General features: G+C 45.3%; 1 protein-coding gene across 2 annotated transcripts in view; it reads right to left on the bottom strand.

The window, feature by feature from the left end:
* Nucleotides 1-14,425, bottom strand: part of FAF1 (Fas associated factor 1) — a 1,868,643-nt gene that overhangs the window by 1,461,682 nt on the left and 392,536 nt on the right. For both annotated transcript variants that reach the window (XM_085602652.1, XM_085602654.1), the window contains exon 6: nt 9,085-9,176. In XM_085602652.1, the coding sequence (XP_085458778.1) occupies nt 9,085-9,176 (92 nt within the window). The remainder of the gene's footprint in view (nt 1-9,084; nt 9,177-14,425) is intronic.

The raw sequence follows: 14,425 nt of genomic DNA, 5'->3' as shown, positions 1-14,425 counted from the left end.
TTAAGTTGTTTGTTTACAGGTTTGGGCGGCCGGCAGCTGTTTGGTCGCTCCTGGGACAGGGAGTTTTTTTGTTGGACTTGTTGATTGCCACCTTGGGGTCCACCACACGTAGCCCTGTCCTGAGGTCAGAAACATGTAAGAATACGAAGGGAGGAGGAAAGAGATGCAGGATACATCTCTTACAACTATGGCCACCAGGACAACAAATACAGAAGAGGCAAAGCTATTATCCTGGAATATTAGAGGTATGGCTCTAGTAAGGTGCTCTCCGCTACGCTACTAAGAAATTGTTTTAAAACAGCATTGTTTGTTACGAAGGGAAAACTGGGGGGGGGAACGTTTCATTTTCTGTGTGATTTTTTAATTTGGGGAACTTTGAGCTATTTTTAATTGTGATCGTTTTGTGCCTGATGACACTGCTTTGCTGGGCATTTGGTGTGGGCTTGACTCCCTGCCTCTGCCTTACACTGCAGACGTAGCCTTCTCCGGCTAGCCGCCATTTTGGACGTGACACGGGCTCCTCGCGGTCAGTGGTCCACTCATTTCACGTCGTATTCCGGCATTAGCCATTCTATTTAATGGGCTCTGTTCGTACGTGCAGCGGGCGCGCCGAGGGCGCGCTTAAGGCAAGCCCGTCTGCGCCAAGTCAGTGCTCAAGGCGAGTCATTCTGCTTGTCTGGATGCAACTAGTAGTAATACTGTTCAGTACTCTAGTTTGTTTCTAAAGTCATTACGACCCCCTCAATGTTCATCATACTGCAATGATTTGGCGGGCTTCTCGAATGCCACTGTCTGTGTGGACTGTGGTTTTTGTTTACGACCCCAGGTCTCTCCTGATAGTGTGTCTGGTGTTTCATCGGTGCAAGGGAACATCAGTGCCGCCCTCATTAATGCTAGATCGTTGAGAAAGCATTATGTAGATGTTGCGGATATGGTCTCTGATAATCACTTAGACCTATTGTTTATCACAGAGACTTGGCTTGATGTTCTCTCTAATCCTATTGTGGCCTTTGCCACGCCAGCTCGCTATAAAATCCATCGAGTGGATCGCCCTGTCGGCAGAGGGGAGGCCTGGCTATTCTATATAGAGAGTGCTGGGCTCTGTTTAGCGAAACATCTTCCATCTGGGGTGCATGTGAGGTTATTGATTTTATCTTACAACTCTCTGCCCATTTTACTTTGGGGGGGTCTCTGTTTTATCGTCCACCGGGGATAGCTAATGTATTCTTGGATTCATGTGGGGACGCTTTAGCTTGACAGAGTTCTGCGGTTCTCGAACTATTCGCTTCTCGGGGACTTTAATATCCATCTAGACTCTATGGATACAGCTGATTCGACTGCTTTTATCGACTAGCTGCATTTGGTCCACCTCTCTCAATGGGTCACTTATCCTACCCATCAAGGAGGACATACTTTGGATTCCATTTGCTCCAATTTTCCCATTGTAGTTGAAAGGCCTCTCCCGGTCGCCTGGACAGATCATTTTCCTATATTTTTTTCTGGAGACATTATGCGTCCTATCCGCCCAGGCAGTGTCCATCGGCCGCCTACTTTTAAGAAACTGGATTCTGGGCAATTGAGTAGCTGCTTGGCAGCCTCTCTCCCTTCCTTTTCAGAGGACCTTGAGGTTAATGTGTCATGGTTTGCAGATTGGATCACGACTGCAATCGGCGCTCCCTCTGCTCCGGGTCAGACTATTCTGAGAAGAGAGTCCCCTTCTAAGCCTTGGTTTACTTCGGAATTGGGGATTCTGAAGCACGCCTGTAAGGTACTGGAGAGAACATGGCGTTCCAGCGGGTATTGCCCCATAGCCAAACTTTCACTCAGAACTAAACAAAAACTTTATTATGCGGCTATTGGTTTGGCCAAAGGCCGATATTTTGCCGATCGTATTGATGGTGCAAATAATAATTCCAGAGAAATATTTTCTATTGTGAAGAGTTTTGTGTCTCCTAGTGCCCAGGCTTTGGTGGTACCCTCATCGATCATCTGGTGTAACACCTTAGCTAAATTTTTCAGGGACAAAATAGTTAGCATTCAGGACTCCTTTTCAATGGTGTCCATGAATTCTACTTCTGCCTGGTTGGGGAAGCAGATGTTAAAGATTACTTCCATTTTTTCAACTTTTAAAACGGCGGATCTGTCTTGTGCCCTTAGGATTCTTAAGGCGCTCAAATCTGGTTCTCCTAAGGACCCTTGTGCAGCTAGGCTTCTATCTGAAGTGGCAGACTCGATTAATTTCGAAGTCAACCATATGCTCAATCCATCACTTCGTGAGGCATGTGTCCTATTATCATGGAAGCAGGCACTGATCCTCCCCCTCCTCAAGAAGCCTTCTCTTGACCCTCTGCTTCCTGAGAACTATCGACCTATCTCGCTCCTACCAAGTTTGGCGAAGGTTTGTGAGAAGGTTGTTATGTCTCAGCTTGCCAACTATGTAGAGGTGTCGGGTTTGCTTCATCCAGCTCAATCTGGCTTCCGTGCTTTTTATAGCACGGAGTCAGCATTGCTGGAGGTGACTGAGGCAGTTCGGGAGTGTTTGGATGCCGGTGGGAGAGCGGCCCTGGTTATGCTCGACCTCTCGGCGGCATTCAATACTGTGGCACACTCTTTACTTCTAGATCGACTAGAGGTAATTGGTGTTTCGGGAGCGGTGCTGCGCTGGATTAGATACATCTTGGAAAACAGATCACAGCAGGTCTGGCTCCACCTTATGCTTCTACACCTATGCAGTTGGTAACCGGTGTTCCGCAGAGGTCATCACTTAGCCCTCTCCTTTTTAACCACTATTGTTCTCTTGGAGGAAAGGAGACGACGCGGTTGAGGCCGCACAGCACTGTTTGTCGGCCGTGTTTCAATGGCTGGTGAGTGCACAATTGAAGTGCAACCAAGAAAAATCAGAAGTGGTTTTGTATGGATCGTTCCCTGTGGATTTTAGGGAAAGGATTTGGCCTTCGGGTTTTCCTCGTCCATCTATAGGTAAGGGCACTGAAAAAAATCTCGGTGTCTGGTTCGATGAAAACCTGAACTTTTCCACTCATGTGAAGAAACTGGTAGGAACCTGCTTCGGCACTCTAAAAATGTTGAGGAAGTTTCTCCCTCTTTTACCCGTTAGTGCCAAGGAAACTGTGGTACGGGCCTTGATTTTGTCTCGTTTGGACTATGCCAACGCCATTTTGGTTAGTAGCCCAGGTTATTTGGTTAAAAAGCTACAAGTAGTTCAAAATTCAGCTGCCAGACTGCTCCTGGGCCTTTCTTCCACACATAGTGTCCGGAGCCATTTACACAGCTTGCATTGGCTCCCTGTTGAATCTCGGCTGAAATTTAAGATGTTATCCATTGTACATCGGGCCCTGTGCGGGTCTGGGCCCTCCTACCTTCAAAAGAGATTTGTTTTCTATAGACCTAGTAGACAGCTTTGTTCTTCTGATCAACTGCTGATGCAGATTCCTAGATTTAAGCGCCAAAGGCTTAGGGGGAGCTCTTTTGTTCGTAAAGCCGGTCTGGCCTGGAATGGGCTTCCATTGGCACTCCGGGACATTCAGGACCCATTGTTGTTTAGAAAAAAGCTTAAAACTTTACTCTTTTAGTTTCTGATGTGTGTTCAGTTCACTTTTTTTCTGGAGTAGCGCCGGGACACTTTGAGTAGCCGAGCGCTTTATAAGGTTAATTATAACATAACATAACATGGGCTCCCCTGCTAAACGCTATAATATTCTTAATTTTATACGCAGCAGAGATGCTCAGATAGTAATGCTGTAGGAAACCCACCTGACGGCCGAGGAAGCATTCAGGCTACGCCATATATCATAGGGACAACTGTATGCTACCACATACTCAGCATATGCAAGAGGGGCCCTATTGTGGATAAAGCCAAGCACTCCATTTCACAAAACACAAAATCATTGATCCGGAGGGGCGTTATGCCATAGTAAAGGGTAGATTGATGGGTAGGGAAATTACACTGGGGAGTATTTACGCCCCGTACAGTTCTTGCAGCGACTCTCCAAGCACATGTCGGACGTTGCAGCGGTTGATTTGGTCCTGGGTGGGGATTATAACTGCGTGGCAGATATAGACATAGATAGGTCTATCCCCCCATTACATGGTACGCCAGTAGCCGTGACATCCAAGGGGCTACGAGACTGGATGAACAGGTGGGGGTTCCTAGATATTTGGAGACTACAAGATGGTCAACAGCGGGAATACTCCTTTTGCTCCCCACTATACAGTTTGCACACCAGGCTAGACATGTTTCTATGCTCCATACAACTTTCATCAACAACAATTGGAGTGGAGTACCTAGCGCGCACCATTTCAGATCACAGCCCGTTGCTCCTGAGATTCTCTACGTCGCTTGAGATTGCATCAATCCCGGTATGGAGACTCAACCCTACCCTACTAGAGGATGACTTGGACCCCTCCATTTGGAGCTATTTCCATTTGAACCAGAACTTTGCAAGTACCTGTCTGATCGAGTGGGATGCTTTCAAGGTGGTAGTGAGGGTACAGTGTATGGGACAGACAGTAGGTGCGCATTGGGAGATCAATAGAGAAATGCAGGCGCTGGAAACACAGATCCATACTTTAGATAATGGACCGAGAGCGAACAGCAAGGTCAGGAGGCGATTATCGGACACCAAGAGTAATTATAACAAAGCCCTGGGACGCCTACGGCTATTAGCTCTCCAAGCTTACCAGGAAAGACTGGCAAATAAAGAAATGGCCAGAGAGAAGACTCCAGGCCTGGATGGCCTCCCTGTGGACTTTTACTCCACATTCGCAATGATAATGACCCCCATATCAAAAAAATGTATGCCACCTCATTAAGGGTGGGGCAACTACTGACTTCCACCAGAGAGGCATTAGTGGCTCCACTGCCCACAACTAAATGAGCCCAGCTGGTGCGGCGGATTTTTGCCTACTATCTACGCCGAACTTACGACTTCAAACTGCTCAGTAAAGTCCTAGCCATGAGGCTACTCCCATACATGCCAATACTGGACCAGAACTGGTTTATCCCAGCTACATCGACCTCAAGGAACCTGAGAGGACTGTATCATGTTTTACTCCATCAAGACCTTTCGGCATATTCGAAAGCGGTGGTGATGGCAGTCGACCAAGAAAAGGCATTTGATTCCTTACGTTGAGAGTTCCTCATACAAGTTATGAAGAACATGGGATTGGGGATGGATGGTCGCGGTGGGTCCGACTGCCGTACATGGACTCCACCGCCAGGCTTCAGGCGGATGGGGTGGTCTCCTCTCTCTATACAATGCATACAGGGACTAGACAGGGCTGCCCGCTGTCACTCCTGCTTTTTGCTCTGGCGATCGAGTAGTTGACAGCATGCTTTAGACAAGAAGGGTTAAGACATGGGCTTAATCCTGGACAGGAATACACATAGTTTCACTATATGCGGATGTCCTATTGTTAAACATTAGGGATCGCGCCCAAGGTGTATCCCACGCCATGAGCATTTTAGAGGAATTTGCGTAACTGTCTGGGCTCAGAGTCTAAACACCCAGAAATTCCCACTAACACCCTCTTTAGCTAGACCTAGGGACCTTCAGTTGGGGATCAACTGGGCACCGAGCTTCTTTCATTATCTGGGCATGCAAGTGTTCCACAAACAAGCAGATCTTATGGAAGGAAATCTTGACCGAGCACGCCGCTCACTGAAGGCAAACGTGTTATTCTGGCGTTCACTTAAGTTATCGGTCATGGCCCGAGTTGCTCTTTCCATAATGATTATCCTCTCGAGACTGCTATACTACTTCATCAATCTCCCAGTAGTAATCCCTCAGAGATAGTTTAGGGAATTGGACGTATTGTTAAGGGAACTAATCTGGGATGGGGGCAGACTAGGGTATCCCTGACAGGCCTATGGGAGTGGAGGGGTTGGGAGCACCAGACTTTGAGACCTACTATTTGGCGGCACAGCTCAAGTGACTGGTGCAATGGATAGATGGGAGAGGGCTAGAGACACAACGACTACCGGGTTAGCACCCACAAGGGAGACTCCTTACCAAGATCTTGAACCCAAAGCATCAAATACCAAGAATGGGGGTGCATCTGCAAGTATGCCGTGAAAATGCTGGGACAGATGTATTAGACGGCTACCGGGACTGCCCTGTATGCACCCAACCTACCACTAACAGGATTACCAAGGATGAGGGACGGCTCCACTTTCAAGCAGGGCCAATTGAGAGAATGGACAGCGGCGGGAGAGACCACAGATCAGGACGGCTACCAAGACCGGAAACTGTTTCCCATAACAGACTTCCTGACACACTATGACCTACCACCAGGACAGTTCTTAAATTACCACACTATGATGGGTACGTTCCCTACATTATGCGGAAGGGATACCCCTAACACACAAGCAGTCCTACAGGCAGTAGTGACGCTTAGGTTGGCGAGACACCTGGAAAAATGGCTATATGCTGCGATGAGGACCCTGACAGAACAGCCCTTGGCCCATCTGCAGGAGAAATGGGGAGCACTGGTAGGTGGGGACCTGTCAGATGCGGATTGGAGGAAGGCAATAGGGAGCCCGAGGGAAATCTCTAGGAACTTCAACTTCAAATTTACACCGTTCAACATACTACATATGACCTACCTCACCCCTCATAAGCTCAACATTATGTATGGGGGAGTTAACAAAAAATGCCCGAGATGCAGAGCGCCGGATGCTAAATTTGCACGTATGGTGTGGGAATGCCCTGTTATTCAAAGGTACTGGCGTAAAATTATAGAGATCCTAAATGAGGTATTAGCACGATCTTTACCATGCAGTGCGGAGATTTGCCCATAAGGCTTATATGTGAGGCCCAAAGCCAAAAAAGTGGGACATAAATTTGTTGACCGCGCACTGATCTTGGCCAGGAGGCGCATTGCTCTCAGATGGTGGGCAAGAAGAGGTCTTAGGGTGCCCGACTGAGAGAAAGATGTGTCGGTCTGGGCCAGGGCCGAAGAAAGATCTTTAGCACGGGAAGATAAAACAAGTAAAAGACGAAGACCACTGGTGCAATTCTGGGTATAGGTGGTGCAGGCGTGGAATGTCCGAGGGAAAGAGGATGGAGAGAGTCCTATGAGAGAATCCTCGAGGAGTGAGGTGAGGACACCCCCCACTCCAACTGATACCCCCCCCCCCCGAAAGAAGATAGTATAGTAACAAAAAATCCACTACACAGTAAGACGGGATGCCCTGGGAACCCTTTGCCTTCATGTCCCTCCAAAGTTAGGTGGACCCTATCAGACAGGTGCTAAGGATAAAAGATGGTCAATACAGAACTAGACCCTAGGTGGAATTGGTTGTTTTTGGTTCTATATGTTTGGGGGGGGGAGGGGGGGGAATGTTCACATGTTATAATGAGATATTGTATGTCATTAGCGAACCTTGAGGGCTCATATGTAAGGTTGTTTCAAGGCGGGGCAGAGCACGGGGTCTAGTAGTTAACAGATATAACTATGAACAAAGGTACAATATTACAATACTGTTCACTGTTTGAGAAAAAAAAAGGTACTCTCTACTGCTCCATTTGTATGCAAGTACTAATTTCTTGTCTGTACATTGCCTTGCTATACATACATGATTGTATAGTGGATAAAATGGCAATAAAAAGATATTTAAAAAAAATCTGTGTCAAAGATATATATTTCTCTTTTGTTTCTACTATTAACTGAATGATACACCGTTTCTTCTCAAATTATACCAATTTATCCTTCGCATTCCTGCTTCTTTGCAGGTTTTTGCTCGATCTCTCCGCAGCGTTTGATACAGTCAGCCATGAGATCTTGGCTGACCGTATGCGAAGTCTGGGGCTAGAGGATACAGCACTAGATCGCCTCCAATCTTTCTTGGCTAATAGACAACAAAATGTGACGATGGGCAAATTTACATGCAGGCCTTTCTCCCTGCCTTCTGGAGTCAACCCAGCGCTCGGCATTGAGCCCAACACTGTTTAATCTCTATGTTACGCCGTTGGCGACAATCATTAAAAATTCTGGTTTCTCCTTAGCGTCATACGCTGACAACACCCAAATCGTGGTGTCACTAGCAAAACCTGAAAACAACTCTGGCTTTGCATTCAGACATGCATGAGCAATGTGAGCCATTGGATGGACCACAACTGCCTTAAATTGAATGCCTCTAACATAGAGGTCATCATCTTTGGCAACAACCCTGTATTTTGGACGCCGGAATGGTGGCCGCCTGAGTTGGACTCACTTCCTGAACCCTCAAACAAAGTAAAAAGCTTAGGCTTCCTGTTAGATAAATATCTGAAGTTCAAGGACCAAGTGAATAAAATTACATCCGTTTCATTTTGCTCCTTAAGGCTCATAAAAATATTGAAAAATGTTTGCCTCCCAAACTTCTCAAAACTGTAACCATTGCATTGGTACTCACAAGGATCGATTACTGCAATAGTCTCTATCTTAATCTCGCATCAGGTCTCCTGAAGAGGCTTCAGACTTAACAAAATGCTGCTGCTTGCTTTCTTTTTAATACTCCTAAATATGAATGGGCCAGAGGATCCATCAGGAATCTTGACTAGCTGCCAGTCAGACAACGCTGTAGGTTCAAGGCTCTTTGTTTGGCTTATAAATCATTGCACAGACTGGGGCAAGACCATTTCACAGAGAAACTCAAATGGTACGTTCCAGGGAGGACGCTTCGTTCAGGCTCTGCTATGAACCTGACTGTCCCTTCATTTAGGAGGACCACCTGGGGCGGGAAGAGTTTTTTCAGGACCACAGATGTGCTGTGGAATAGCCTCCATTGACACTAAAAATTGCTCCCTCTTTACTCACCTTCAAAAAGGCCTTAAAGACCTGGCTTTACTCACAGGACTAAGGCACTGGCCATTTTGCAAGATTCGCTTCTGACATTTCTGCAGCTATATCCGTTTTCTATAGCGCCAAGACGCCCACGGGCAAGAGTTTGCGCTTTATAAATTACATTCATTCATTCATTCTTTGGTAGGAGAATAATGGATGCCCTTTAAATGATCAATTTTCACATCTGTACTTTGCTGCAAGACAATTCTGAAAAACGTATAATTTGTCAAAAATCCTTACCTTGATTGACTTGACAGCAAAGGAGGTGGTATATCAGGTGTAAGTACATAAAGATTATTGTTTTTTGGCAAGTGTAAAGTCCTTAAAACAGTCTGGAAATATAAAGAATAAAATAGTTAATCTTTTCTCAATATTATCGGCAGAAAAAGAAATTTCTCAGACTTCAGATCATAATACAAAAACACTTCTGTTGCAGTTAGCATAATAATAATAAATAAATGTTCTATTTTCATATAATGCGTTAAAACCAAGGCTGAAAGACTCTTTGTTATACAATGCTGATAGTATGCGTGCAGCTAAACCTCACACAAAGGAACGCCTGCTCTTTATCAATGAACAATCATTATCAAGATATGAAATACTGAAATAAATTGGACAAGCAAACTTAAATGCTGCCTATCGCTACAGCCACTCTTTACGATTGCTGCCTCCCCAATACAGAAGCGAAAGCATCTGCTCCATGATGGTTTATATAATTCTGCACCTCTTGCACATAGGCCTCCACCACGACACTACTCTTTGTTTAGCTGTTAATGTTCCCTCTATTCGTAAGTCTTGTCAGTAGAGCTCAGGGGTTCTAACAATGTCAGTCTATGGCGCACACCCCTAATCTGCTGTAGTCAGCCCTTTGTGACCTTATCAGTGACATCATTCGATAATAAACATAAGGAGGATGTAACAGAAAATGACAATATATCACTTTTGACTTGAAAATGGCATCACAGGATAGGACTTGGAACATTTGACCTGACAATGACAAAGGAAAGAACATTATAAGATCCAATCACATCAAGAAGAATGAACGACTATGTGCCTCTGACTTAAATGACATCAAGGTAAATTAATACAATTGAGCCCTGCTGGAAGCCTTAATCTCAATATTGTCGCATAATCAAATTCACCAATGACTTAACTGAATAACCGAATGTGATTGTCAGTAATAACTGCAAGTCACTTTGCTCGAAACTTAATTGACGAATGTTGTGAGTGAAATGTGTATGTGACTGTGGGGACAAAGTCTTCTGCATGGTAATGGACATGCACTCTTGCCCTGAGTGCCCAACTGAACTGATGTCTGGATCCCCAATACTGATTTTTGTTGTCATAGGCAAACATGGATAATGATTGCGCACCATGGTATAGGCCTGTCTTATGGATGTCGGTCTTGTTTGGACCAGGAGGGGCGCCGAAAGTGATACTCTCATAGTGGTGGAAGGCTACTGCATTCAGCAGGATTTAAGCAGCCAAGCGCGGTGGTGGCAGCTTATAGTGTAGAGATAAGTAGGAGTGAACAGGTTCCTTTTAACCTGTGTCATCAGAGTGAAGACTACAGCTCACTCGCTTCTAAAGTTTCTCTGCTGTGTGCTTAGCTCACCCTTGGCCTACATCAGACTGGTGTGAAGTGCAGAGCAACACAGAGATGGTGTTTCTGCGCTGGGTGTATGTGTGCCTGGGAAGGGTTCAACACAGGGATAAAATAGTACTAAGCAGGGTACTCGTAGTGAATGTATGTGCTGGATGTACATGCACCTATGAGTGGTACAGAACGGGAGGGATGTAGTGTTGTGAAGAGCATGCAGGACAAATGCATGTGCTGCATGTATGTGTACCTGGCAGTGGTCAATATATGAGGAGTGCAGTCTGTGCATGTTAAATTCATATGCTGGATGTATGTGTGCATATGAGTGGCACAATACACAAATGATACAGTATTGGGCAGTGCATGCATGTTAAATGCAGGTGCTCGATGCATGTGTGCCTATGAGTGGTAGAGTATCAATAAATCAATCAAAAAACTTTATTCGGTCTCAAGAGCAATAGACCATAAACGTACATAAACAAATATTGTACATAACTGTAAACACAAATAAGAGTTATAAATAGTCGTAAAAAGAGAATATTTAAAAAAGCTAAAAGGACTTTTGAGGTACACAACAAACACGTAAATAAAACATCAGATATCCATGCTTAAATGAGCAACCTGACCATGAAATTACATTGAATATTGCACATAGCTGTTTGGCAAGATGCACAGAGCGCTAAAAAAAAGATACGTCAGGAAATACATCAAACATCCGGGATTAGAAGAGGAACCTAAGATGCGGCATGGGATCAGATTGCAGCGCACCATTACAGAATGGGAGATAAAAGCTACAATTAAAAAGCAGGAAGGGGGATAGAGAGAGAACAAAAACTTCCAACAGGGTCCGCCATGCGCTCAGACTGTTCCCCGCTAACGAACCTGACGCATCTACCATGCTCAATGTACTATGCCATGCTGCGCATAATATTCTATCGGACAAGCCCGACATAGTGCGTCTAGCCCTCATTGCTGCTTTCAGGAAGGCAGACAGAAAAGACAATTTCAGGGAAGCACAAGGATTGTAAGTGGAGGAGAGCAGGTCTGCAGCGATGAAGGCCTCCTTAATGAGGGTATCAGAAAGAGCTGTTGTGCTAAACTTTGCAAATTGCAGAAGAACATAGACTGTAGTAATGATTGAGCAGAGTGATTATCACATGGGCAACAGGAAACCGTGTTCCCTTCCAAGTCTAAAAAAGGTTTAAGAAAGAGAGACCAGTAGATTGTCCCAGCTCTTAAGTGAAAAAGTAGGGACCGCTCCCATCTAGTCAACTCCAAGGCCAGATACAGAGGGGAATCATCAGTGTAAAGGAGGCTGTAATATTGCAACACTGAGGGTTTCAGTAACTCTGATTTCAACCTATGTTTGCTCGGTGGGCCTTTTCACCTCCAATTTGATGTTTTTGGGGATGCGATTAGGTTCAGAGTACCACCAGGGTATGCCGAGGGAGCCAAAAGTATCTCGTAAATACCTCAGCCATCGTATGGAGGAAGCCTTGTCCAATGTCATGCAGTTGGATATAATGTCCTTACACAGCTTGACGGCTGGGTTAAAACAGATGCTAACTCATTAAAAGCGGTACCATCTGGATCGTATCCTCGATAAAACCCTGGTTTACTGGTTTACCTCGAAGTGGGTAGTGAGAGTGAGGATGGTTGATGGTGTACTTAAAATCCTTTGCATAAATCCGTTGTCCTCTACCTAAATGGAGCAGCACTTACTAAAACCCCAAACTCCTGCTCCCTAAGTAGCCACACTAAGACATTGAGAGTTAAACACTTTCAAAGGTGGAGACAATGTCCCCCTGATTTGAGTTTGATGAGGTAAATTACTGTGCCTGCGGTTTTGCTTAACTTAGTGCAGGCCTGAGCGCAATGGGAATTCCAAGACTCTGAGGAACTAAAATGTAATCCCAGGTAGCAAAAATTCTCGACGGCCGTCAAGAAATTCCCATTAATACTGATTTTATTTAGCCTTAGTTTGCCTGGGCCACAGGACATGATGTGAGACTTGGAATAATTGGTGTTAAGGTTCAGATTATATATGAAGGAAGCAAAACAGTCCACCTGATGTCTCAGGGCATTTGGGGAAAGGGCCAACAATACTGCATTGTCCGCATATAGCAGAGCGGGAATTGGGAAGTCCGCAATTCTGGGTATATCTGTGTGAGAAGAGAGTAGGTGAGCTGTTAAACAGTTGATATATAAAATAAATAATAAAGGCGCCAATATGCAACCCTGCCTCCCTCCATTCTCTAAAGAGAATTTAGGAGAAAGCTCCCCGAACTGAGTTAAACGGATCCATGCAGTGAGATCAGAGTGCAGACAATATAAAAAGTTCACCAGCAACATTAGCCAAAGATTGGTTATGTTCACTGAATCAAAGGCAGTGGATAAATCTATAAAAGCTAAGTATATGGGGGAGAACTTGGCCTTAGTATATTTAAGGATTGTCAAGGCCAAATTCAGATATTGTTCGTTGCAGCCTAGTTTAGGTCGAAACCCACATTTGAAAGGGGAGAGTATGTCCTGCCCATTCGACCAGATGATCTTTAATGACTCTGCCAATGATTTTAATCGTGCTGTCGATGAGAGAAATTGGTGGGCAGCACTTGGGCTATGATCGATCTCCCTTTTTGAATATGGGGACCATTGTGGCAGTAGACCATGAGGCCCGGATAGAAGATGATTGGGAAATGTTAAAAATGTTCGTGATAAAAGGGCCCCAAATTTAGAGCATAGATTTCACCAGGTCCATCGGTACCCCGCCTGGGTCTTTCCCTCCCTCACTGTACTGGATGGCCAACAGTGTGGAATGAAGAGCAGCGGACAGAATTGGCTCTTCCTCAGTGTGATAAATAGAGTCCAAGTGGGTAACCCAGTCCGAGCCGTAGATACTATTTTGGAAAGGGGGATTGGTGGGAGACTTCCTGGACTGTATTAGTTTTACTGTGTCCCAAAAGGATTTCCTATCCTTTCCCTTGGACGCGAGGGTGTACCAGGCAATGGTACAATACATGAAGAGTGCGGTCTGTGCATGTTCAATTCATATGATATGCTGGATGCATGTGTGCATAGGAGTGGCACAATACACAAAGGATACAGTGTTGGGCAGTGGATGCATGTTACATGCAGGTGCTAGATGCATGTGTGCCTATGAGTGGTAGAGTACATGGAGAATGCAGCACTGTGCAATATGTGTATGCTGTACACATGCATTGGGTGAAACATGGAGAGGAAGTTGAGAGATTCCTATTCCCAAACCCCACCCCCAGTCAGATTTGTGTATTGCTGATGTTGTGTAGTTCCTATAAACCTATATAGGATCTGCGCGTTTAGACAACATAGACTGTGGTATAGACTGATTCTAGACACTTCCACCAAGTATGTTCGCCTGTATACCAGCTAGCTCACAGTGCCACTGTAAACTCCCCTTACCAAGGAAAGAATAGTTTTTGGCAACTATCAAACATGACAACTCTGTCCCATCAGGGATCGTGGAAACAGTACAGTACTTTTCGCACAGCCACTCGTGCTCACTTTGTCTTGGAGAGGAAAACAGAGGGGACGTTTTCAATAAGTATTTCTTGAACCAGCAAGGTATGTCAGACCACGGTGGCGGGGGAGGGGGGGGGGGGGTTGGTTCGGGGTGTGTGTGTGTTTGTGTGTGTGTGTGTGTGTATACATATATATACCGAGGATGACGGAAGGAATAAAAACCACACAACATTTATGCAGTGCTAAACTAGGTAAAAGGTCAATGCCAAAAACCATCATGTAGTACAATGGTACGGTAAATGTAGGTGAAGTGTCAGGTGACTGCTCAAGCCTATATTGGGCTACCCTATGAAACATAACACTGAATCCATGTGTGAACTCTAGTCACTACCATGGCCTGTGTTGTGGCGCTATGAGCTTTGGAGACACTCCTGCTGTGACAGACTGCTTTTGCAGAGGAGAACAGAGGTATGGGCACTGCAA

Source organism: Triturus cristatus, chromosome 4_2 (assembly GCF_964204655.1).
Source record: "Triturus cristatus chromosome 4_2, aTriCri1.1, whole genome shotgun sequence".
NCBI classification, from domain to species: Eukaryota; Metazoa; Chordata; class Amphibia; order Caudata; family Salamandridae; genus Triturus; species Triturus cristatus.
This window is presented reverse-complemented; position numbering and strand designations above follow the sequence as displayed.